The 26,290-nt window shown below is 43.8% G+C and overlaps 1 protein-coding gene and 1 pseudogene across 1 annotated transcript in view; one reads left to right on the forward strand and one right to left on the reverse strand.

Annotated features, from left to right (window-relative positions):
• Window positions 1–26,290, reverse strand: part of LOC149324290 (uncharacterized) — a 380,857-nt pseudogene that overhangs the window by 120,698 nt on the left and 233,869 nt on the right.
• The window catches only part of LOC149324292 (kelch-like protein 12), a 43,555-nt gene that overhangs the window by 14,817 nt on the left and 2,448 nt on the right, over window positions 1–26,290 (forward strand). Inside the window, exons 5-10 of the mRNA XM_089498717.1 lie at window positions 3,886–4,035; window positions 7,499–7,613; window positions 10,415–10,521; window positions 14,255–14,450; window positions 20,278–20,436; window positions 24,103–24,201. Of these exons, the coding sequence (XP_089354843.1) occupies window positions 3,886–4,035; window positions 7,499–7,613; window positions 10,415–10,521; window positions 14,255–14,450; window positions 20,278–20,436; window positions 24,103–24,201 (826 nt within the window). The remainder of the gene's footprint in view (window positions 1–3,885; window positions 4,036–7,498; window positions 7,614–10,414; window positions 10,522–14,254; window positions 14,451–20,277; window positions 20,437–24,102; window positions 24,202–26,290) is intronic.

The raw sequence follows: 26,290 nt of genomic DNA on the forward strand, positions 1-26,290 counted from the left end.
GTAAAAACTGGATTTTTAAAAACCTGCCCAGTATGCTATCTAATTCAAAATGCTCTGTGAAATGCAGCAATGTTCATGGATAAACTTTACTGAAATTTCCAGGTATAGTGTGATGCCTAAAAACAAGTGTCTGGAAATGCATTGAGCAAGAATGAGCCATAACTGTAAGGGTAGGCTTGTTGTTTTAATAGAAGAGAGATGTGGGATGGTTTAACAAGGGAAGTCTAGAACATTAGGAAGTGTTTCTGAGCCTTCCTGGTTATTCGTAGAAAAAGCTGATTGATTAAAGGTTATTTTTATTATATTTTATTATTTAAAGTATTTTATCTCTTCCCAGCCCCTAAGGGCTCTTGAGGCAATGAACCTTGGGATTAAAATTCAAACAAATTAAAACAGTACAAAGGGAAAATCATTTAAAAACACATTAAAGTACTCTTTAAAACTCTAAAAGTAGTCTAAAAACAATCCTAGAATCCAGTTTTGAAACAGTTAAAACAGGAGTTTCAACAGAACAGCACTGTTTTGGCTGCCTGCCTGAAGCTTGGGTAAAGTCCACAGTCAAGGTACTGCTACAGAGAAAGCCCTGCTCCTTGTACCCACCAGCTTGACTTCAGGAGGAGGTGGGGCATGCAATAGGGCCTCCTCTGAGGAGCTCAGACTCATATGGGAGGAAGTGGTCTTTCAGATATCTCAGTCCGTAGTCATTTAGGGCTTTGTAGTACCTTGAATTGAGCTTAGAAGCAAATTGGAAGCCAGTGCTGTTCTTTCAAGACCGGTGTTATATGGCCTCTAAAATGCACCCCTGACACAGGTCTGGCTGCTGCATTTTGCACTAGTGCAGCTTCCAAACACTTTGCAAGGGCAGCCCCATGTAGAACACATTACAGTAGTCTAATCAAGAGGAAAACTAAGGCATGAACCACTGTGGCCAGACCTGTCTTTCCCAGGAAAGGGTACAGCTGGCGCATGAGCCAAAACTAGCAGAGGTGCTCCTGGATATTTCAGCCACCTGGCTTTCCAGGAGCAACGCTGAGTCCGTGAGCACTTCCAAGCTACATATTTGAGCAACCTCATCCAGAAGAGGCTGTGATTCCAGTCCCAGGTTGGTTTTCCTACTGACCAGCAGCACTTCTGCCTTGTCTGAATTAAGCCTCAGGCTGTTCACCTGCATCCAGTTTTTATTACATCCAGATAGTGATTCAGTGCTAATTATTATTATTATTATTATTATTATTATTATTATTATTATTATTATTATTTGTATCCCGCCTCTCCCTGTATTGGATTAAGGTGAGTAACAACAAACAAAAACAATACAATCAAACATGACTCTCAATAGATAAAAGCATAACAGGACATATTAGATCCTCTGGTACCACAGAGTCTTTGGCATGACAGCTGGGTATTATCAGCATCCTGATGAGACCTAGCCCCAAAGCTCTGGATGACCTCTCCTAGCAGCTTCATGTAGGTGTTGAAAAGCATAGGGAACAATATTGACCCCTGTGGAGCCACAGAGTAATGGCCAAAATGTTAAACAGCTGTTTCCCAGCACCACCTTCTGGCGATGCTCAGCCAAGAAAGACCAGAACCACTGCAAAGCAATACCGCCAAGTTCCATATCAGCCAAACAACCCATGGTCACTGGACCAACAGGAAGACACTCACCCTGTGCCAGTGTAGATGATCCACCAAGGCATTCAAGGCTGTTTCTTGGCCATAACCAGGCCTGACCCCAGATTGGATGGGGCCCAGGTAATCCGTTTCATCCAGAATGCTTGGGGTTGTGTTATAGAATCATAGAATCATAGAGTTGGAAGAGACCACAAGGGCCATCCAGTCCAACCCCATTTTGCCATGCAGGAACTCCCAATCAAAGCATCCAAGACAGATGGCCATCCAGCCTCTGTTTAAAGACCTCCAAGGAAGGTCTTTACCACTCACTCTAGGACCTTACTCAGAAAGAAGTTAGAGACTCGCCAATAGTTACTGAGGGAGAAGGGGTACAGTGAAGTTTGGTTTTTTCTCAACAGAAGTCTTATTATTTCTTCTTTTGTAGAGGTTGGAACATAGCCCTCTTTCAGGAAGGCATTTTCAACCTCCATTACGCAGTTGGCCAGTCCTCCTCTGGCAGCTTTCATTAGCCAGGCTGTGGTTGGCCTCCCCTCTCCAAGCAAGATGTCCCTATCATCATGATGAAGGAACTGAAACTCATCCACCAAAGCTAGACACTGTATGTGCCTCAGTTACCTCTGCAGACACTGCCTTCCATGTAGAGTCCCAAGACAGAACAAATCCAAGCCATTTCCCCCACAAAGTATTTAGTAAAGTCATCATAGTCCTTTTCTGAGGGTTCAGTTTGAGGTCTAGGATGTAATAGCCCTGGTGAATATAGTTCATCAGCCTGGATGAAACAGTGACACAAGAGTGAAGGCTTTCATGGCCAGCATCCATAGTTGTTGTGTTTTTTTTTTTGGGGGGGGGGGGGTTGGACTATGTGGCCATGTTCTAGAAGAGTTTCTTCCTGACGTTTTGCCAGCATCTTGAGAGATGCCAGCCACAGATGCTGGCGCAACGTCAGGAAGACACTCTTATGGAACATGGCCACATAGCTCAAAAACCCCACAAAAAACTAAGGACACAAGAGTTTCTTTCTTCTTGAATACAATGAGCCATTGCTTGTGAGAGCTATAAGCTGATACTTCTTTCCAAGAAAATATTTTAAGGGGGGAAACAAGTGGTTTTAAAATTGTGTAAGTTGTGGAAAATTGTTCAAGCAATCATTTGCAGCTAAGAAACTGTTATGTTTACTTTCAGAACTTAGCATTTTATATACACTGAAGCAGAATAGAAATTGTCCTTGCTAAAGCCTCAGACATAAACCTGTTTATGGTTTGTACCCATGATTTTTCTTTTCAAGCAAAACAAGAGAGGTGTTTTCATATTACTGGCATGCTATTCCATATCTTGAAAATGTATTGTGGCTTGGATTAACACTGTAGGAGTTGCTTTTTGCTTTCATGAGCAAATCCCCATTTGTCTCTCTGTTGGGGGGGGGGGGGGGATGGTATGAACTGTAGTCTTCATGCATATCACATCTTGGGCAGTTATGCAATGAAGTTACACTCTGCTTATATCATAATAAATATAATAATAATAATAATAATAATAATAAATTTATATTGCGCCTTTTCTCAAAGGAATCAAGGTGGATTACAAAACAGAAAATGACAATAAAATGCAAATTACAATAAAATCACATTTCAAAGCCAATCCCTTACCCCCACCTCCTCCCAATCATAACCCTCAGCATTACAGAAGAATGAAGCACATAACAGTTTCAGTAACTATACACATTTTTTTACAAATACATAACATAGCAGGATAGTCAAAGCATAACATAACAATCAATAAAACCATCACCAGCTCTCCAATGGCAGCAAAAATAACAACCAATTACAAATAGCATACTAGGACTAGAACAGGCCACTCTCCCTCTGAGTCTCCCTAATCCTGATGTTACTGAGGAGGAGGGAGGCAAATCCAGTCTATAGCCCTCCAGAAAAATGCTGCCCAAATGTCCGACGGCGTCTCCTCTCCAGTGGGGGGTATTTGGCAAGGAGGGAAGGCAAACTGGGAAAACACAATGGTGTTCGGATGGATACAAGCAGGTCTTTATAAGCGTTGGCCGTGGAGGACTCTGGGGCTTTGAGTCCTCCACGGCCAACGCTTATAAAGACCTGCTTGTATCCATCCGAACACCATTGTGTTTTCCCAGTTTTCCTGCACCAGAAGCACAATCTTTGCTTGGCTTCTGAAATAGTCTTTCCTTGTCATCCAGAGTCTTCTGCAAAAGACTGATTAGTGCCATGTCTTTTCTTACAGGTTGATTCTGAAGAACCTGTCTTTGAGGCAGTTATTAACTGGGTGAAGCACTCAAAGAAAGAACGGGAAGCATCCCTGCCAGAGCTGCTACAATATGTGCGCCTGCCACTTCTCAGCCCACGCTACATCACTGAGGTCGTAGATGCTGAGGTAGGGTCCGTCTGGTACAGAGGTAGGCAATGTAGTTTGCTCCAGAGGCTTTAACTGCCTTAATCCCGGACCATTTGCCATGCTGGCTGGGACAGATGAGCACTGTACTCGTGTTTCTCTGAAGGTATCTACAGTGAATATAGATTGATGTGTGTACAAGCATCTGTTCTGAATAATCATAACCTTATCTAATTCACCATATAAGATTTTAAAAAACAAAGTCTAAAGCCAGTCAACTGAACTCTGTCTCAGCACTTAAGTGAATTCCCTTATAGTTTAGCCTTTATTTACTGGGTCGCAGTCAAAGAAGTCAGAGAGAAGTGGCAGTTTAGCAGTTTGGTAGCTGCTAAGAGCAGACTTAACTCTTATGCAGTAAGTCAGAGAAGACTTCAGAACGTACCAAATGCTCTGCATTTTGTGTCTTCCTTCCCATACCCTTATGAATATACTTTTCATTGTTGATTAGTTCTGATTTGTTGTGCCAATAGTTCCCAGGCTGTGGACCTCTCTCCTATAGGATGCTATGGCTCAAGACAGATGGGCCATTTGTAGCGTGGCGGCAGTGTTGCTAGGTTTAGGGATCATGTGGCAACCGCGCAGTCCCTAACCCTAGCTTGGCATGGCGCCATTGCAATGTAAGTGCTGCGCGGTGTCTCCACGGTGCTGCGCGTTGCTTACTTTGCGAGTGCCCTTTTTCCTGAGGCAGGAAAACAACCTGGTTTTCCTGGGTCCTTTTTCCTCCGGAGGGAAGCCGGAGGTTTGGCGGCTGCGGCTTCCATCTGGAGGAAATTAGGCCGCTGGCAGGCTGCCCTTTTCGGGCTGAGTCCCCTCTTTGCTCTCCTTCCACCTCCGGGCAAAACATTTTTATTCAGATCATCTTCAGGTGGTTAATTGGTTATTGTGCCTGGGTCTTTTAATGGGATGGGTGCGCTTTATTCTCATTGTTACATTTTAATTATTTTAAGCTGTTTAAATAGAGAACATATTTTAAAACTTTTTAAATAACCTTGTTATTATAAACATTGTTTCTTAGGTATACTTCTATTTGATCTATGAGCTGCCTTTGATCCCATGTCGGCAGAAAGGCAGGAGATATATTTTAAAAATGAAATAAATAAAATATAAAGTTTATATTGAACTTAGAATGGAATGTAACAAAATGACACAGGTACTAATGTAAGAAATGTAAAATGTTACACATCCATTTTTGAGTTTACTACCCAAATGTCAAAATACTTGGTAGCTATCAGAGCAGTAAGGCTTCTTTCAGAAAATCTCTTTCTCATTCAGTAAGAAGGCCATATTTCTATCTGAGTCCTTCAAGGATAAGATAAGAAAAAACATAGATTTGGATTCTGTGAGGTGTGAGCAAAAGGAAACTCAGAGAAAGGGACTTTGTCGTCCTTTTCTTCTCCCTTTCCTTAAGGTGTTTGTGGGTTCTCCTACACTTCTGGGTTCCTTTTGCACTAAATAGCATTATGCTTCCACTTTAACTCCTGTGGCTCCTTCCTATGGAATTCTTCGTTTTGCAAATTGGTGAGGGACATTTACAATTCTCAGCCACAGAGCTTTAGGGCCTCAAAAAACTACAAAATCCAGAACACAGACATAGCAGCTAAAGTGGGATCATAGTGATATAACTGTGTAGTGTAAAAGGGCCCAGAAGTGTTGAGGAATCCAATAGCTGAGCTAGATTCCCTGTACTTTCTTCCCTGCCATAACCAACATGGAACACCATATTTCGTGTATGCCACTCTCCCTCTTAACAGTAGACAAAAGGCAATAGTACTACTAGTAACAGCATCATTTCTGCATTCAGAATAATTAAAAATCATATGATAGGGTTTTTATAAGCTGGACTCAGCTTGAAAGCACATAACAGCAACAATGGAAACAAAGGTACAATACAAATGGACGGGAAGCGGTGTGGCGGTGCCAATTGTAGGGTTCGGGAGCACACACCAACAGCAGTCTCCGGAACCCTAGTCCATGATGACGCAAGCATGACACACCATCTGGACATCTCTGGCAGGAAGTGGCGTCATGGCAGTGCCCCTTCCTGTTTGCGATGCCACAAAAAAGAAGCTGCTCCAGGCAGCTTCTTTTGGGTGGTGTGTCAGTGCTGCAGCATGTGGATGCTGCAGCGCAGACGTGGGGATTACAGGGGTGGCTTCTAGCCTGTACTAGTCTGTACTGCCCAAAGTTACTTTTTAAATCATGAGAAATGTATTTGAATCAAGCTTTATGCTGCATGTCCTACCAGCATAAAGCTTTTCTTCTGTATGATATATAGCGTGTTGGGCAAAGTAAGGCTGTTTTTGTGGTCCTCAGGGACCCAGGGTGTGGGGAGCATTTTTACCATTTTATTGGGGGAAAGGCTGGGCCATTTTAAGCCCAGGAAAGGCCTTTTCAAAAACTGGAAGTAAACTGGAAGTGGCTGTCACTTCCTGCTTTGGAAAAGGCTTTTCTTGGGTCTAAAATGGCCTTGTGGGGACTAAAATATGGCAAAATGACCCTCCCAGTCTCTAGTTTGGATTGGGAGACAGCAGGGGTCTTAAAATTGGTGTGTGTGTGTGTGTGCAGCACACCTAAGGTTTCCCAGGGATTAATGCAATCCCATAGTCTTCCACAACTTCCTGCCCCAATCTACATACACAGCACAGGACAATGTAAATCTTTAATCTTGTTGATCAGTTAAATCCAATGCATTTTTCGTATTATGTAATTAAATTGTCTTATAATTTGTGTTTGAAATTCTATGTAAAAATCTGTAATGGTATCTTTTAAAACTTGATGGTAGCCTGACTGTTGAGCTAGATTTAGGCCCAGTAGAAACAGGTGCTTTGTGGTGCCCTCGGGGCTAAACTAGGGTTTGGGAGTGCGTAGCATCCACATGCTCCCGACTCATAGCACATAAAGGTCAGCAGTAATTTGACAACCTCTCACCCACACGGGGGCTGCCATGATGCTGCTGCCGCTGCGCAGCATGCAAATGTTGGACGCAGGAAGTGGAGTCATGACGGCACCCTTTCCTGTTTGCAGTACCGCAAAAAAGAAGCCACTCTAGGTGGCTTCTTTTTGGCAGCGCATCGTTGCTGCACCATTTGGTGGCTTCGGCAATGATGGGGGGTAAAGACAGGCGGCATGGAGCCATCTGTCTGTCGAGCCCCTTACTCTCTAACCAGTATAGAACACCATATTTTGCATATATCAGTCTCTCTCTTAACTGTATCCCCTAAGAGACTGTTTGGTTAATGAAGAAAACTTATTTGTATAACTCTTTGCATCATATCATTATACTAAGCCCTTTTTTTCAGATAGATGCCTCAATTGTATGCTAAAACATCTGCAGCATCAAACATTCCTTAAGCCTATATTATATATATTATATCATTATTCTGTAGAAATGCAAAATTTGTGTAAGGTGTAAAAATTGAATAATCACCCTATATGCCTTCCTCAGCCTTCTGTTCGATGTAGTTTGCAGTGCAGAGACCTTGTAGATGAAGCTAAGAACTTTCATTTAAGGCCTGAGCGTCGAAGCCAAATGCAGGGACCTAGAACCAGAGCACGTTTAGGTAAGCATATTAACCATGCTGTTCCAAATACATTTTGGTATCAAATGATAGCCCTTCATGACCCCAGACTGACCTGCCAGACTAGCAGCCATAATCCTGAAAGCGGTGGGTCAGGTAGGCAGATAAGTCACACTCACAAGACCCCTGGAAAAACAACATTTTGGAAATTCCCCACAGGAAGATTTGGGAGTTGCAAAAGGGAAAACCATCACCTCCAAGAGTAAAATCTTTGTCTTAGGTCTCACACTTGATGAGCCAGTGATTAACTTAACTCATCTACCATCTCCCTCCGGATTGTTGTCAGACCACTTTGCCTCAACAAGACAATGCAAAGCCTTTGTTTACAATGGCCAAGCAACCAAAGACCTTTTGTTCTCACCATCAGGCACCTTTGACAGAAGCAAGATTCTGCCTATAAGCATCATCAGATTTGCCTGTTCATGGGGCCAGTCTGGATTTCAGGGGGAAGCTCTGTCCCTTTGAACCCTGACCTGGCTCCTGACTCTTAGTTCCTGCCCAGTCATTCCATGGCTGAGTCTCATGCCATCCCCATCAGATTCCATTTGGATTCTTGGAGGGATTCTACGTTTTGGTAAGTATCACCATTAGACAAAGCCTGAAATCCTGTTCCATGCTAACCCCTGATTGTCCTGAGTCTTGTGTGATTGTGAGTGTGCGAGTGCATTGAATGTGTTTCTCCCTATTTCAATAAATTGAATATATCGTTATTATATCCATCTCAGCTCCATTTATTGGAATTCCCTGGTCTTCTCCGTATACACAATTCTGCAGGGTTGTCATAGCTGGCCCCCTCTTGCAATATTTGGATTAATAATAACAATAATAAAATTCCCCTAATCGGACCCTTGGCTACAAGCATACTTTAAGGAATGCATTTAAAATGTTTGAGAAATTGTGTTAAATTTGTGATTTTCCATTCTATTTCTTATCTTCTGTTATCTGGAATAATTTGTTTTTGTCCTTGTTTCAGTATTGCAACACATTTTGGGCCTTGTTGGATTAAAGGATAAGTGTTTTTCTGTAGGACATGGTTTTACTGGGTACACATTCTAGGATTTCCAATCTGGCAGAAAAAGTAGGAACTGCTAGCATGATGTCAGGCTCCAATAGTCTGAGTAATATGCCTTTAAGGACATGATAATGAGCTGCCCATTCTTAGGGGAGTATGGAGCAAAGAGAGAGAGATACTATACATTATAGGGACTCCTTAGTGGTACAGTAAACCTTTCAGGCATCTGCCATCTCTCTGGGTGTGTAAGATTAGATGTGGATGTTTTAACTGCCTTTCAAACAGGTGTATAAAAAAATCTATCTTGCAAATATTTTTGCTAGTGTTGTATCCATATATGCCAATATAGAAAATGTGACCTAGAAGAGAATGAGCTTATATTTCTCTGCCTGCTTGCCTAGAAGCTATTCTTAATCCCAAAAGGCAGTCAGGTAAATTACTGCTGACAAGCCTGTTTGGATGATAAATATCATTTTTAGCATGTGCTCCCAGGCAAAAGTAAATCTGAACATGTCAGAAATGAGCTTGTGAGAAGACACTGGCTTGCTGTTTTAGTACGAAATTTCTCAACTGAAGCATTGGGCAAAGGAGAAATCCTGGAGGAAGATGGAAAAGTTGTGAAAGGATATCAAAATTTGGGATTGATTTCAGGAGCTGAACCCTTTGCCTGATTAGCATTCATTTGTCTGTTCTTTAGATGTTGCAATTCTGCCACTTCTTAATAAATATTAAATGTGTTGATAGTCTCAGGATGTTCTGGGCGTAAGTGAAATGGCTGGCCATGGTGTATGTCAAAGGTTGCCATTACTTCCTGAGCCATTCTATGTAGCTTGGAAACTGGCTTTCTGTTTGAAATAATTAACTGGAAACAATAGAATTAATTCATCAAAGACAAGAGTAAAATAAGACAGGAAAGAAAGAAAGCCCAAGTGTACAGCTGCAACATAGACACCGGAGTTGTTGAAAGAGGTACAAAGATTATGTAGCTCAAAATAACCATAAGTCATCATAATGATGCTGCTGAAAAGAAAACGGCAAGGATATTTGGCTTAAGGTAACCGATGTGGCTTTCATTTTGGCATTAAAATACAACCAGATTACCATACAGATTTTTCTTGAATAAGTTGGGTAGAAGTAGAGCTGGGAGTGCACTTTCAAAAAAAGTTTAAAAGGCTGTTAATATAGGCTTCATCGTTTCTGCAGCCATGGAAGAAAAGAACAAAAATGCAGAGGCACGCTCCCTCGGTGGATTGTGTTTGCTTATGTTGGGGATGGAGAATTGGATTCCACTTCCCACCAGCCCTAGATAACATAGGCGGTGGTCAGATGACAAGAACGAGGGTATAAGAACCACAGCCAAGATCCCACCGATTGGAAATAAATGAGTCTATCGAGCGTAAACTTAATATTTGCTGAAATGTGCCTCAAATAGAAACAAGACAGACTTAAGCAGCTTTTGGGGGGATGGGGCAAGAACAATTAAATATATTGTTTGGTGGGACTTGATTCTGTCTTGCTGGGGTTTTTTTAAGGTTGGACAGTGTTGTCATCATTGCTTTAAGGCTAGAATATCATTTAATGCTACCCTTGTAAATCAGCTGGTTATGGTTAAGGAAAGTAAGTAAATTCAAGTAAAATGAAAAGTGTGGTCTGAGATTGTTTATATGCTCAGGAGTCTTTCTCAAGACAGTGGATAGATACACAAACAACAAGGGTTTCTTCTTGGTGACCTACTGGAGTATTAACCTTCCAGTGATCTATTTTCATTCAGGTGCCAATGAGGTGCTCTTTGTAATTGGAGGTTTTGACAGCCAGCGGTCACCTGATGATGTGGTGCAGAAATACGACCCAAAGACACAAGAGTGGAGTTTCTTACCAGTATGTAATTGTTTGCTTTGTCACAAACTTTATAATAATAATATGTCATTCACATGCATTGTTAAAGTACATTTTGCCAGTCTGGTGAGGGTTAGAAAGGGGCTAACTGCATTGCTCCCTCTCGCATGTAACAATGCAACTTTGAGGGGGGGCAAGGCCAGGGTGCTTGACTCTTGGCCTTTACCCACTGTTTCTCTTCTCAGATTGCTGTGACTGTTTTCTCTGGCAATAGGAAGCCTGTCTTGAGCCCTGTAGGTGAAAGCTCTGCCAGACAAGTGCTGCACAAAATGTTTTCTCTCACTAGAAAAAGAAGAACAAGGATAGTTTTTTGTGGGGTTTTTGGGCTATGTGGCCATATTCTAGAAGAGTCTCTTCTAGAACATGGTCACATAGCCCCAAAACCCCATAAAAAACTATGGATGCTGGCCATGAAAACCTTTGACTCCACATTAAAAACAAGGATGTTTGCCTTTATAGCCCCTCTACACAGGAAAAAGTGTACCATCTATGCAGAGTGGCCCTCAGGGCCCCATTCTGTCCCCCATGCTGTTTAACATTTACATGAAGCCGCTGGGAGAGATCATCCGGAGGCATGGGGTATTATCAGTACGCTGATGATACCCAAATATGTTTCTCTATGCTTCCAACTCTTGCAGTGACCAAAGTTGGCATTTCTCCTCTGAATGCCTGCCTTGAGTCGATAATGGGCTGGATGACGAAAAACAAACTCAGACTGAATCCAGAGAAAACGGAGGTACTAGCTATAGGATCCCTAGGCCCAGGCAGGGAAGTTTGCCAACCTGTCCTGGACAAGGTCACACTTCCCCAAAGGACGGAGTTTGCAGTTAGGGAGTACTCCTAGATCCGTCTCTGCAGTTGTCATCTCAAGTTCATGCGACGGCTAGGAGTGCTTGGTACCAGCTTCGGCTGATACGCCAACTGCGTCCCTACCTGGACCAAAAGCACCTTGAAGCAGTGGTACTTGCACTGGTAATCTCTCGTTTAGATTTCTGTAATGCGCTCTACTTGGGGCTACCTTTGTACCAAGTTTGGAAGCTTCAATTGGTCCAAAATGTGGCAGCCAGATTGGTCACCAGCACATCTAGGTTTGACCACATAACTCCAATATTAAAATCTCTTCACTGGCTGCCAATCAGCTTCCGGGCGCAGTACAAAGTGCTGGTTATTAAACTTTGAAGCCCTATATGGCTTGGGCCCAAGTTACTTGAGGGAACGCCTCTCCCTACACAATCTGCCCCACACTCTCAGGACATCTGGGAAGAAATTATTAGAGTGTGCAAAAACTAGGTTAACAATAACTTCTCTCAGAGCATTTTCCGCCATAGCCCCCAAGTTATGGAACGACTTGCTGGAAGAGATCTGCCTTGTTACCATCTTAGATGCCTTCAAGAAGGCACTCAAGACGGATCTCTTCCTGTCCACCAAATTTGCTGTAAAATATCCCATCTCCATTAGTACTGTATGTTTTATGGAAGTTAATTGTATTTTATTAACCTTATTGTATTGATAATATGCTATTGTTTTTATTGAATGTATTTGATATGTTTTTATTGCTAGAATAATTGGTTTATTGTAATCCTGCCTTGAACTGCAGGGAGAGGTGGAAAATGGAAATAAAATTTATTATTATTATTATCATCATCATCATCATCATCATCATCATTGGAACATGTCTCTCTCTAATCACCAGAGGGAGCGGGATGGTAACTGTCAGGATATCTGCTCAAACTTGGGGAATATTAATTAGCTCAACACACCAATATTGGTCTCCCTACAAGTACCCTTTTTGACCAGACCCCAGCAGTGTCTACCAACAGACCAGAGCTTCAGGAACTGATGCAAAGGCAAAGTCTCTGAATTTTAAGCTGGTTTATTGGTGCACAGGGGGACACACTCTCACACACATACAGTCACTCACACAATCACTCAAGGCTAACAGAAGAAAGGGAGGAAACGTGGACAGAGAACACTAGGCCTTCTAATGGTAGATACTCGCCTGAGATGGTTTCTTTGGAATCAAGGTAGATGCAGCAACACAGTGAAGGAGAAGTAGGAAAAAGGGATGTGTGGGACCATGCCAGGAGAAGCAGACTGACAGAGCGCCTGCCTGCCGCCAGCATGGAGCCCAGAACAAAGGGGAAACTGAACCTTAAATAGGTTTCTGGTCACTTACTCAGCTGAGGCTGTTGTCCTACATTAAAGCAAAACCAAATTTACACATCACTTGATCTATAGGCATCCTCTGCCATGGGAAAACTATTGATATCAGAATGGCTTGTATCTGTGAAGCATCTCCTAGTCATAAATCTGTCTCACAGGTGTGAAGGAATCTTTCTGTTTGCAACTCCTAACTAAGGCTTGCTGCCTACATGGTCTCTCCGCTTTCAGGTCATGGTGGCTGAGGGGCATCTCCCACAATGCCTTTCCATTAGGGTCATAAGGAGACATAACTTCACACTATAGATGCAGGACTTGCTTAGAGGCCTCTATGATCAAGTGATGCCAGGGAAGAAGGGGCACCTGATTTCCTCCGCAGATGCATTTTGGGATAGGGATTTGTGGGGGTATTTTTATAAAATTCCAGACTCCATAACATGACCTTTCTTGTGTATGGGTAGCAGCATTAGATGTGTGTATAGTTTAGGGCAAGGGTCTATGGGCCAGGTCTATGGGCCATACCCCCCACACACACACACACACAACCTGGGAGGCCACAAATATGCTTACACCCTCCATTCTGAAAATGCTGCCTCTGGATTTGTTGGGAAATTTTTGCCAGCTTTTCAGGGGCTCTTTATATGATTTAAGATGCAAAGAACCCCCCCCCCAAAAGGAGAAGTAACCAGAAATCATTTCTGTTTTTAAGGTTCTCCCTAAAATAGCTTGGGGTGGGATGGGGGCTGGCAGAATTGCCTCCATGATCCCTAGAGAGTGTGAGGGACTATTTTCAGAGTTCCTGGGAGGGTATCATGTAAGCCAGGGGTAGGCAACCTTTTTGAGCCGAGGGCCGGGTTGCTGTCCCTCAGACAACTGGGGGGGGGGAGGGGGGGCGAAGCCAAAAAATAAATAATTTAAAAATTATTGCCTACCCATGATGTAAGCCTTGCACCACACTTTGCCACCCCTGCTTTAGAGGGAATTACCCAGTTCAGATTTCATCTAACACATTAGTTCAATTTAATCTTGCCTTACAAGGTGAGTAAAATATTGAGAGAGTGCATGGTGAAAAACCTTGAAAGCATTCTGTCTGTATAAATATGTTGTTGGGCTGCAACTCCCAGCATCCCTTACCATGGGCTGTGCTGCCTAGGGTTGCTATGACTTGCAGTCCCACATCTGGAGGGCCACACTTTGCCTATGTTAGTATAAATAAATAGCTGTAGGACAGACATATATAGAAGCTCAGATGAAAAATTAAGGATGTTCCAGGTGAAATGTCAACCTGTTTATACTCCCAAAGGAGTCCCAATGTTTCCTATCAGAAGCCTTTGCTATTCACTGCACTCTGTTTAGAACATTCTTAATTGTATGTGAAATGATGATAAGCAAATATATGGAAAGGATATATATTCTATCAGATTAGTCCATTATGATGAGCAATAGTTTCTGTATATAGCCTCTCTTTATGACAGCACTTGGAAGTGCAAGTACCAACACTGCTTAAAGATACCAACGCTCATTGGTTTCATTGTTTTTCTTTTAATAAACATAGAGCATCAGATACAAAAGAGGATCAGCTGCCACAGTTTCATTGCATGATCGGATCTATGTAATTGGTGGTTGTGATGGCCATTCCTATCTTAGCTCTGTAGAATGCTTGGATTATACATCTGATAAAGACAGTTTCTGGTACTGGCTGGCTCCTATGAATGTTCAAAGGAGTCAAGCAGGAGCCACTACTTTGGGAGGTATGTATTGGTTGACAGATTGTCACCATCCCATTATTGATCATCATTGTTTTAAACAACCTTGTAAATGTTGAGAGAATTTATTTCTTTTACTTGGCCAAGAAAAGGAATTTACATTTTTTAATACTTTGATTTGTTCCAGATGGTAAATACACCATAGAAAGCTCAATCTGTTGAGTGGTCTATGTTTGGACTCATAGAATCATAGAGTTGGAAGAGACCACAAGGGCCATCCAGTCCAACCCCTTTCTGCCATGCAGGAACTCTCAATCAAAGCATCCCAATTAACAATGCCCATCCAGCCTCTGTTTAAAGACCTCTAAGGGAGGAGACTCCACCAGCCTCTGAGGAAGGAGTTTGTTCCACTGTCGAACAGCCCTTACTCTCAGGAAGTTCCTCCTAATGTTGAGCTGGAATCTCTTTTCCTGGAGCTTGCATCCATTGCTCTGGGTCCTAGTCTCTGGAGCAGCAGAAAACAAGCTTGCTTCCTCCTCAATATGGCATCCCTTCAAATATTTTATTATATCCCCTCTTAACCTTCTTTTCTCCAGGCTAAACATCCCCAGCTCCCTGAGTCGTTCCTCAAAGGGCTTCATGGTTTCCAGGCCCTTCACCATTTTTGTCGCCCTCCTTTGGACACATGGCTCCAGTTTCTCAATGTCCTTTTGAATTGTGGTGCCCAGAACTGGACACAATATTCCAGGTGGAGCCTGACCAGAGCAGAATAGAGTGGCACTATTACTTCCCTTGATCTAGACACTATACCTCTATTGATACAGCCTAAAATCGCATTGGCCTTGTTAGCTGCCGCATCGCACTGTTGACTCATGTTCAGCTTGTGGTCTACTTGGACTCCCTGATCCCTTTCACATGTGGGCTGCTCCTCTTCTTTTCCACCTGCGATGTTTTGCATGCCAGACAGGGGCGAGACCTTGATGGGCTTCTTGGTCGAAACCTTGGTCAGGTATTTGCCATGGAATAAGCCATTGGCGTCCGGCGGGTCCAAGACCATCTCTGAGCCCAAGTCGTTGTGCCACTTTCCAGCCAGAGAGCCCTGGACAAGGCAAGAAGAAGGGTCAGTGGGGAAGGGGTAGGTCGAGCCCCCAGGGTGCTTGCCAAAGCCCCACAGATGAAGAAAGACAGAAGGATGACAGGAAGGAATGAATGGATGGAAGGAGGGAGGGAGGGAGGGAAGTGAAAAAGGAAGGAAGGAAGAAAGGAAGGAAGGAAGGAAGGAAGGAAGGAAGGAAGGAAGGAAGGAAGGGTGGGTGGATGGATAAAGGAAGGAAGGATGGATGGAAGGAAAGAAGGAGGGAAAGATGGAAGGAGGGATGGATGGATGAATGGGATGAAGAAAGGCAACAAAAAAGAAGGAAGGAAGGAAGGAAGGAAGGAAGGAAGGAAGGAAGGAAGGATCCTGTTCTCTGCAGCAGCAGAAAACAAGTCAGCTCTCTCCTCAATATGACATATGAGGGCTATCATACTGCTCTTAACCTTCTCTTCTCCAGGCTAAACATCCCCAGCTCCCTAAGTGTCTCCTCATAGGACTTAATGGTTTCCAGGCCCTTCACCATTTTGGTCTCCCCCTCCTGGACACATGGCTCCAGTTTCTCAATGTCTTTTCTGAATTGTGGCGCCCAGAACTGGACACAATATTCCAGGTGGAGCCTGACCAAAGCAGAATAGAGTGGCACTATAACTTCCCTTGATCTAGACACTATACCTCTATTGATACAGCCTAAAATCGCATTGGCCTTGTTAGCTGCCGCATCGCACTGTTGACTCATGTTCAGCTTGTGGTCTACTTGGACTCCCTGATCCCTTTCACATGTAGTCTGCCGTTCAGCCAGGTGTCACCCAGCTTATATTTGTTCATTTCATTTTTCCGTGCAGTACCTTACATTTTTCCGTGTTGAAATCCATTTTGTTTTTCTGAAGATTTGGAAGAGCAAGGGACATGGAGCATGCCTGTAAAAAATAGCTCAGATTCCCATACATTTCAGATTACATTTGTTCACTTTTTTTCTTGCACATCATGGGTTGTGTGGTTTGTCATTTGGTTCCATCTATAATAAGCATTTGTAATAGATTTGATTTAGAGCAATTGTATAAGGGACTGAGGTGAAAGAAATGCTTTACTTCAAAATAATGTCATATTTGTTCTTTCTTCCTTCTCATGCGCCCTCTCTATGGCAAAACAAACTTATTACAAATCATTGATCTCTGCCAATGAGAGGCGCCCGCAGCGTTTGTTCTCCACCTTCAACTCTTTGCATAAACCTCCCTCTCCTCCTGTCTCTTCATCATTCTCTCCTAATGACTTTGCTAATTATTTCGTCTCTAAGATTACCACCATTCGCTCTGAGATAGTCCCTCCTGATTCCTCTTCTGCTCTTAATCTTCTATCGCCTTCGCCTAACAAATTTTCTGTCTTTCCTCCTGCCTCTTTGGATGAACTCTCTACACTTCTGAACTCTTCCAAACCTGCTACCTGTCCTCTTGATCCAATTCCTACTCGTCTTCTAATCTCTATAGCTCCCTCCTTCCTGCCCTCGCTTCTCCATATCTTCAATCTCTCTCTCTCTCTACAGGCTCCTTCCCTTCGGACTTCAAACATGCTCTCATTTCCCCAATTCTGAAAAAACCTTCTCTTGACCCCTCCTCTTTGTCTAGCTATCGTCCGATTTCTCTTCTTCCCTTTCTTTCAAAGGTTTTGGAACCGGTTGTTTATTCTCGCTGTCTTGAGTTTCTTGAAGCCAACTCCATCCTCGATCCCTTTCAGTCTGGTTTCCGCCCAAGGCATTCCACAGAGACAGCTCTCACTAAGATCTCCAATGACCTTTTACAGGCCAAGGCTAATGGCCTTTACTCTGTTCTCATCCTTCTTGATTTGTCTGCAGCCTTCGACACTGTTGATCACTTTCTCCTAATTGACATACTCTCTGACCTTGGGTTCTCAGACTCTGTTCTCGACTGGTTTAGATCTTACTTGTCTGGCCAATCTTTTGCAGTAGTTGCAGGCGGTCAGACTTCTTCTCCTGTTCCCTTCTCTGTTGGAGTTCCCCAGGGCTCTGTTCTGGGTCCCCTTCTGTTTTGTCTCTACACACTGTCCTTAGGAAAACTCATCAGCTCTTTTGGCTTTTCCTACCATCTGTATGCCGATGACACCCAGCTGTATCTTTCCACCCCTGACCCTTCTCCAAGGCTTGAACAGCAAGTTTCGTCTTGTCTCACAGCTGTCTCTCAGTGGATGCGCCATCGGCGTTTGAAGCTCAACATGTCCAAGACGGAGCTTCTTGTCTTTCCTCCTAAGCCCACCCTTCAACTCTCCTTTTCTGTCTCTGTGGACAACATTTCTATTCAACCAGTCCAGCAAGCCCTTAGTCTTGGCTTTATCTTTGACTCTTCTCTGTCGTGTATCCCTCAGATCCAGACCACAGCCAAGGCTTGTAGATTGCCAAAATCCGACCTTATCTCTCCGCCTCTTCTGCCAAGATCCTGGTCCATGCCCTAGTGATCTCACGACTGGATTCCTGTAACGTCCTCCTGGCTGGGCTTCCTCTTTCTCACCTCCATCCTTTAATCTCCGTCCAGCATTCAGCTGCACGCATTATCACTTCCACCCACCGCTCTGACCACATCTCTCCTGTCTTGGCATCCCTTCACTGGCTCCCTCTCCCTTTCCGCATTCAGTATAAGCTCCTGCCGTTGACGTTTAAAGCCCTCCATGGACTGGCCCCTCCTGACTTATCAGACCTTCTTTCTCCTCATCTTCCCACTCCGTTGTTCCCTCCGTTCTGGTAGTCAAGGTCTGCTGTCCCAGCCCAGGATTTCCTCTGCCCCATCTCGGATTCGCCCCTTTTCACTCGCTGCCGCTCACTCCTGGAACCTTCTTCCCCCACGAGACACAAGGGCCCTGATCACTTCTTTAACCAGCTTCAAAATGGAGTTGAAGACCATCCTGTTCAGAGAAGCCTTCCCAGGCATTGCATAATTGTCGCTTGCTATCTGATGTTCTTTTGTTGCCTGTTTTATTGAACCATTTCCTGTATTGCTATGTACTTGTATGTATTATCCTACTAGAGAGGCAGGCTAATAATAATAATAATAATAATAATAATAATAATTTTTATTTATAGACCGCTATTCCACAATGATCATAGCGGTGTACAGTAAAATTGCAATACAATACAAAAAAATTGCAAGGCCCCTCTCCCCCTCAAGATGGTGGTTGGAGGAGGGCTCTTTGTCTTACAGGCCAGGCCTCTCTCCCCCTCAAGATGGTGGTTGGAGAGGGCTCTTTGTCTTCCAGGCCAGGCCTCTCTCCCCCTCAAGATGGTGGTTGGAGGAGGGCTCTTTGTCTTACAGGCCAGGCCTCTCTCCCCCTCAAGATGGTGGTTGGAGAGGGCTCTTTGTCTTCCAGGCCAGGCCTCTCTCCCCCTCAAGATGGTGGTTGGAGAGGGCTCTTTGTCTTCCAGGCCTGGCCTCTCTCCCCCTCAAGATGGTGGTTGGAGGAGGGCTCTTTGTCTTACAGGCCAGGCCTCTCTCCCCCTCAAGATGGTGGTTGGAGAGGGCTCTTTGTCTTCCAGGCCAGGCCTCTCTCCCCCTCAAGATGGTGGTTGGAGAGGGCTCTTTGTCTTCCAGGCCTGGCCTCTCTCCCCCTCAAGATGGTGGTTGGAGGAGGGCTCTTTGTCTTCCAGGCCAGGCCTCTCTCCCCCTCAAGATGGTGGTTGGAGGAGGGCTCTTTGTCTTCCAGGCCAGGCCTCTCTCCCCCTCAAGATGGTGGTTGGAGAGGGCTCTTTGTCTTCCAGGCCAGGCCTCTCTCCCCCTCAAGATGGTGGTTGGAGAGGGCTCTTTGTCTTCCAGGCCTGGCCTCTCTCCCCCTCAAGATGGTGGTTGGAGGAGGGCTCTTTGTCTTACAGGCCAGGCCTCTCTCCCCCTCAAGATGGTGGTTGGAGAGGGCTCTTTGTCTTACAGGCCAGGCCTCTCTCCCCCTCAAGATGGTGGTTGGAGAGGGCTCTTTGTCTTCCAGGCCTGGCCTCTCTCCCCCTCAAGATGGTGGTTGGAGGAGGGCTCTTTGTCTTCCAACAGACCTCCCTGGAAGAAGATTAACCATCCATTAAGAAGCCAAGCCCTCCCTCCAGTCCATCTCCCGTGATTAGGGCTGCCATAATTGTCCACTTTTACCAGGGACAAAATGTAGGACAAATTCAAGACCAAACTGTAGGGCAACTGCAGGACAAAACTCAGCTCAAAATGTAGGACATTTAAGGTCCACCATTTTTCTTCAATGTCCTACATTTTGGGCTGAGTTTTGTCCTGCAGTTGCCCTACAGTTTGGTCTTGAATTTGTTCCACTTTTTGTCCCTGGTAAAAGTGGACAATTATGGCAACCCTACCCGTGATCCAGGCCTTGGAGGTAGAGAAGAACTGCTGGCCCTCATCCCCTTCCCCTTCTCCTTTTGTCTCATGTCTTTTTAGATTGTAAGCCTGAGGGCAGGGAACTGTCCAATTAAAAAGATTGTATGTACAGCGCTGTGTAAATTTACAGCGCTTTATATATAAAGGTTAATAATAATAATAATAATAATAATAATAATAATTCATTGGTGTGAACCTCTCTTCTTTTATGGGCTTCTCAGAATAGTCCCAGCTTCAGTTTATTCTTTTAAAAAAGTATACAGGTGTCATAAGATGTCATAGATATATAATATATATATAATATATAATAGCTTAGATTTTGCCTTGTATCATCATAAGAAGGTGGCAAAGGAATGGCTTGTTACTGAAATCTGTGACTCATTTATAATCTGATACTATGTTACAGACATTATCTATGTTTCTGGAGGTCATGATTTAGACAAGACCCACAGCACTATGGAAAGATATGATCCCAACATTGATCAGTGGATTGTGTTGGAAAACATGCCGACAGCTCGAAATGGAGCAGGACTGGTGGCTGCTAATAATGTTATTTACTGTCTTGGTAAGTAACCTTAGAGCAGGGGTAGGCAACCTTTTTGAGCAGGGGGCCGGGTTGGTGTCCCCCAGACAACCGGGGAGGGGGGGGGATAAATAATTAAATAATATAGGACAACATTTTAAAATGTAGGACACATTTTTAAAAAATGGAGGACATGAGAAAAAAATTGATTATTTTTTAAAAATGTTAATATAAATGCATGTTTCTTAGGCATGATCAAAATGGAGGACATTTGGCCATTATTCCTAGACAGATGGCAGAAATGTACTTCCCTTTCTGGCCATCCCCCCCTCCCCCCATTCCAAACAGCACATTGGGGCATTGAACATGGCTTTACTGAAGATGGCCTCTTGCATATTTCAGAGGCTTATTGCATAATCAAACTCTTTGGGTTTCACACTGAACATGGGTTCACATGGCTATGCATATTAAACATGTCAAGGTGGTTTCACAGTTTTTGCACCAAGTGTACATCTCAGAAGTGTGTACTTGGTCAAGGGACTGTGGTTTTTCTTCACTGCGCATGAGTTTGTAAAAAGCACAGCAATTTACATTGGCTGTGCCTCTGAAGCTGGCTCATATCAATATCACCATCACCATCACCATCATCATCATCATCATCGTTAAAACAAAGCAGACCTGTAAAAATGGAATGGAAATCCTACTCCTCCTGCTGCTCCTCTTCTTCTTCTTCCTCCTCCTCCTGCTCCTTCCTTCCTCCCTCCCTCCTCCTTCCTCCTCCTCTTCCTCCTTCCTCCTCCTTCCTTCCTTCCTCCCTCCTCCTCCTGCTCCTTCCTCCCTCCTCCTCCTCCCCGCGCACCTGCGCTGGAGGCCAATGGCCCCGTGCACTTGAGCTGGAGGCCCCGCGGGGCCTTTGGCGGCGGCAATCGGCAGCAGGACCGAGCTGGGGCCGGTCCCAATGGCTCAGCGGGCTGCATGTGGCTCGCAGGCCGTAGGTTGCCAACCCCTGCGTTAGAGCAAGGATGAGAACTACTTTCTGCCCAAGTGTTTAAGGACTGCAGTCTGGTTGTGTGGGAAGGCCAAAATATCAGCCTATTTTAAAGGTCTTGCTATTAGCAACAAAGCCTTAGGTGTTTATCACACTGAGGCTTTTGCAGCTCAGATCTGGGGTGACTGTGGGTCCAACGATGCAAATTCACATTATAACGTGAGTGTTTTATCAGACCTGGGTGACCTTCCGAATCGAGGGGGAATCGAATCCAAGGCAGGTCATGTGATGTGGATTCACACAAAGCGGAGTGAGTGCAAATTGTATTACCACACTGGTGCATACCATGTAGATTCAACAATTCGAATTGGCACCTTGCGCATGCTCAGTGGGGGTCTGAATGCATCATGACCTTGTACGTTTCCAGGGTGAAAAGAGGCGCAAGTTCTTGTTCCCTGTTTCATGTAATTGCATGATTGCGTGAATATTTACCTCGTGAATATTTCTGTGTGTTCTTCATACCCCTTTTTTATTTTCCCTTCCATTTCAGTAATTTTAGCACACACATAGATAGATAGATGATAGATAGATAGATAGATAGATAGATAGATAGATAGATAGATAGATAGACATATCTGTATATTCACACTCATGCACATACACACATGTATATATTTTAAAAAATGAGTTGTCCTGAAATTGCTCTGAAAATGAAAGAACCACCAAAAGGAAATGGGGGGAAATTGCAATGCTGCATCATGGGAAGTTTGCAACCCGGGGGGTTTGTGGTGGTGTACAAGACCAGAAGCAAAGTTACATTCCACACCAGACCAATTCGGAGTAAAATCAAAGTGAGCTTGAAAGCGAATTCTGTGAATTCACTTTTTCCCGATTTCACCAAAATGAGGAGTCACTTTGGAATCACTGAGGAAGTGCCATGGAAGGGGCCCCCATAGAAAGGAATCACATGTGATAACACATCATGTTACCGCGTGAATTTGCATCGTTGGACCCGCAGTCACATTGGAACTGAGCTGCAAAGAGCTGCAAAAACCTCTGTGTGATAAACCTCTTAGAATCCATTAGAATGTAGGAAGGAATGTACAGACTCAGGTATACAGCCAAGTCACCATTTAAGGGACCCGGAGTTCTGAATTTGGCAGCAGGATCTGAGGTTCCCTATCTCTGCCTAAAATCTCTTCTGCTTTGTATGAATGTCTCACTAGATTACCTCCCTACACTCTTATAGCTCTGCTATTCCACTTTAACTGCTTTAGCTGCCTCCTGTTGCATTCTGGGATTTGCAGTTTAAGGAAGGGCATTTAGCATTCTCAGCCAGAGAGCTCTTCAGCCTCACTGGAGTACAAAGCCCAGAATGCAGCAGGAGGCAGCCAAAGCAATTAAAATGGAATAGGAGCACTATAAGAGTATAGTACAGTAATGTGGTCAGTCATGTTCTGCTGAGGAATTCTCCTCTATCCTACAATGTCCATCAACTTTACAAATGTTCTTTCCTGAAATGCCTCTAGGTTCAGAATTCTAGAGAATGGTACCTGGAACTGAATCCAGGATCTTCCTTCCATGAATTAAAGGGCTCTGATCACTGCAGGTGCCTCAGTTGTTTTTAAGGATCTCTCCATGCTGCACCACAACTCATCCCATTTCGTAGGGCCTCCAAACCTTCGGTTTAGCACTTTGGGGGGTGAAGGGGCAAGGAAGCTCACCCCCAGCAGCCCAGGTGCATATGCCCCAGTCTGGATAAATGTAGAGAGAAATAAAAGGATGGGATGTTTTGCAGGATGGAATTGAGAAATGATTAGACTACATTTAGTCTTCCTTAATTTAAGAGGTACCTTGGTCACAAATGGAATACTGCTGTCCTAAACCAATCCTTTTTGGATGCTTAAAAGAGTATCAGCACAGAGGCACAGAAAACATTGAAGCTGAAAATAGAAATGAGATTGTTTCACGAGTATCTAGCTGAACTATCTTTTGCGAAGTTGAATTGATGTTTCTTGACATTTTGACAGTACTGTATCTTGAATAATAACACAAAAAGAGAAAAACGCTGAAGTGTGTGCTGCCTGCTAAGGTAATTTTGCTCACTGTTGTGATAAGAACCTGAAAGTTTTACTTAGGCTCGGAACAGATGGGCCGGAAGCAGTGTGCTGGCACTGATTCTATGGTTCCAGAGCACGCAGCACTCACATGCTCCGGTACCCTAGTCTTACGGATGCCGGCATCATTGCGGCCTGCTGTCTACACGGGGGCTGCCATGATGACCGCGTTGCCATACAGTGACCAGACGTCGCTGGCAGGAAATGGCATCATGGCGGCATCTCTTCCTGCTTGCGATGTCGCAAAAAAGAAGCCGCTCAAGGCCCCGCAGTTTGGTTGCTGCAGCAATGATGCATAGCAAAGAGGGGCGGCATACCGGGCCTTAGTAAAGAATAAAAAGAAAGCTCACACCTAATACGTTCTTCCTAAGTCTGGAGGCCCCATTTCCTATTTCTTTTAAAGTTACTTGTCAGTCAGATGGTAAAAGTCTGCCTCTGTCTTCATCCTATCTCATATGTGACTCTTTTCTTTCTGCCATGTGCATATTCTGAGATGTTTAGAGTCAGAGATCCTTCTTTCTGTTTCTTATGGGTATTGACAATCCTTTGGTCTGTAAATGAAATCAATAAACAAGTTTGTTTGTGTCCTCTATGTGTTTTTAGGCGGCTTGAATGATCTGGACTTCTTCAATTCTATGGAACGATATGATCCTCGCACAGGACATTGGACAGATGTCACTCCAATGGCCAGCCAACGTTCAAGTGAGATATCTGATGCAGCACAGAGCTATGACAGAGATGTTTATCACACTGAGGGTTTTGCAGCTCAGTTCCGATTTGAGTGTGGGTCCAATGATGCGAATGCACATGATAACATGATGTGTTATCATGAGATAGATGAATTTTTGATATTAAAATTCCTACAATAGATTTATAGAAAGATGGAGTCATTTTGGTCAATAGAATGATGTATTTTGAATTGAGGCCTGGGAAATGTAAACAGGAAAGTAGAGTAAAAGCAGTAAAAGGCACAGACTGACCTAAGTGAAGGGCCTGGAATTCTTTGGTGCCAGGAACTAGCTGAGAGACATAACTCACGATAGGGAGGCATCTCTGTTGAAGGTTAAGGGGGGCTGAAAGCAAGGAGGGTATGGAAGGTGCTTAAATGGTATTTTAATGCATGCATGTATCTTTGCCCTGATTGAATGAAAGTTTTTGTGCGTTTGCACTTTGAACCAGCCAGTAGAATACACTGTTAGAGACCTCATTGTTGGAATTACCTATATGAACAACCATTTTCTATGACTCTGGGCCTCAGTTTTTTTGGAACTTTGAATTCCACTGAGGACATTTTTCCTTTGCCGGCAAATTGGAATAAACTTTGAATTCTCAGCACATTTTCTGGGTCCTCTGTCATCCTGCTTCGTCAGACCTGTGGCTTAGTGAGAGAAAGTCTTGGTTCCTGAGATTTCCATAACAATCACATGTGATTCCTTTCTATGGGGGCTCCTTCCGTGGCGCTTCCGCAGTGATTCCAAAGTGACTCCTCATTTTGGTGAAATCGGAAAAAAGCGAATTCACACAATTTGCTTTCAAGCTCCCTTTGATTTCACTCCGAATTGGTCTGGAATGCAACTTTGCTTCTGGTCTTGTACATCACCACAAACCCCCCGGGTTGCAAATTTCCCATGATGCAGCACTTCAATGTCCCCCATTCCCTTTTGGTGGTCCTTTCACTTTCAGAGCAACTTTCAGGGCAAATCATTTTTTGGAATATATACATGTGTGTATGTGCGTGAGTGCGAATATACAGATATGTATCTCTCTCTAGCTATCTATGTGTGTGTGTTGAAATTACTGAAATGGAAGGGAAAATTAAAAAGGGGGATAAAGAACACACAGAAATATTCATGAGATAAATATTCACGCAATTACGCAAAACAGGGAACAAGAACTTGCGCCCCTTTTCACCCCGGAAACGTACAAGGTCACGATGCATTCAGACCCCCATTGAGCATGCGCAAGGTGCCGATTCGAATCGTTGAATCTGCATGGTATGCACCGGTGTGGTAATACAATTTGCACTCACTCTGCTTTGTGTGAATCCACATCACGTGACTTGCCTTGGTTTCGATTCCCCCTCGATTTGGAAGGGCAACGGAAGGGCAACCAGGTGTGATGAAACATTCACATTATAACATGAATTTGCATTGCTGAACCAGGAGTCACCCCGGATCTGAGCTGCAAAAACCTCCGTGTGATAAACATCATAAAGTGTATAAATCCTATTGCTGGAAACTCTTCTTTCAGGAAAATTGTTATGCTGTTGCAGTTACTCTGTTAACCATTTTCAAGTAACATGAATGGTGGTTTAATAGAAATCACCTGTGTATTGATTTTTTTTCTTGTTTCTGCATGAATCCTTACTCCTAAAAAGCAGTGATTTTTTTCAGATAATAGATTCCAAATTTGCCATTCCTCCCAGTGACCAGCTTTCTGTTTCTGACATCTCTTCTGCTTCCATCATGTCTGATTAATGTTACTAATGAGCCACCTACTCTCTCCCATTCCCTCTCTCTTATGCCCTAATGGGGCATTTTAAAAGTATAATCTCCTTGAACCCAGCTAAGAGATATTAGATCCTGAATGCTTTCAGCTTAACATAATACAAGTCACTGTAATTTGTGCTGGTTCCCACAATTGTACAGCTGGTTACACAACAAGCGCCGATGACTTGAGTCCATCCGTTATGCAATGGTTGGTTAGCTCCCTGTCAATCAGGTCAAATGGAGAAAGAGGACTGTTTGTGTGCTTATGAAATTACTGGATGCATTAGGGGTTGTATTCACAT

Source organism: Sceloporus occidentalis, unplaced genomic scaffold (assembly GCF_023333645.1).
Source record: "Sceloporus occidentalis isolate IW3139 unplaced genomic scaffold, rSceOcc1.0.p SCAF_1, whole genome shotgun sequence".
NCBI lineage: Eukaryota > Metazoa > Chordata > Lepidosauria > Squamata > Phrynosomatidae > Sceloporus > Sceloporus occidentalis.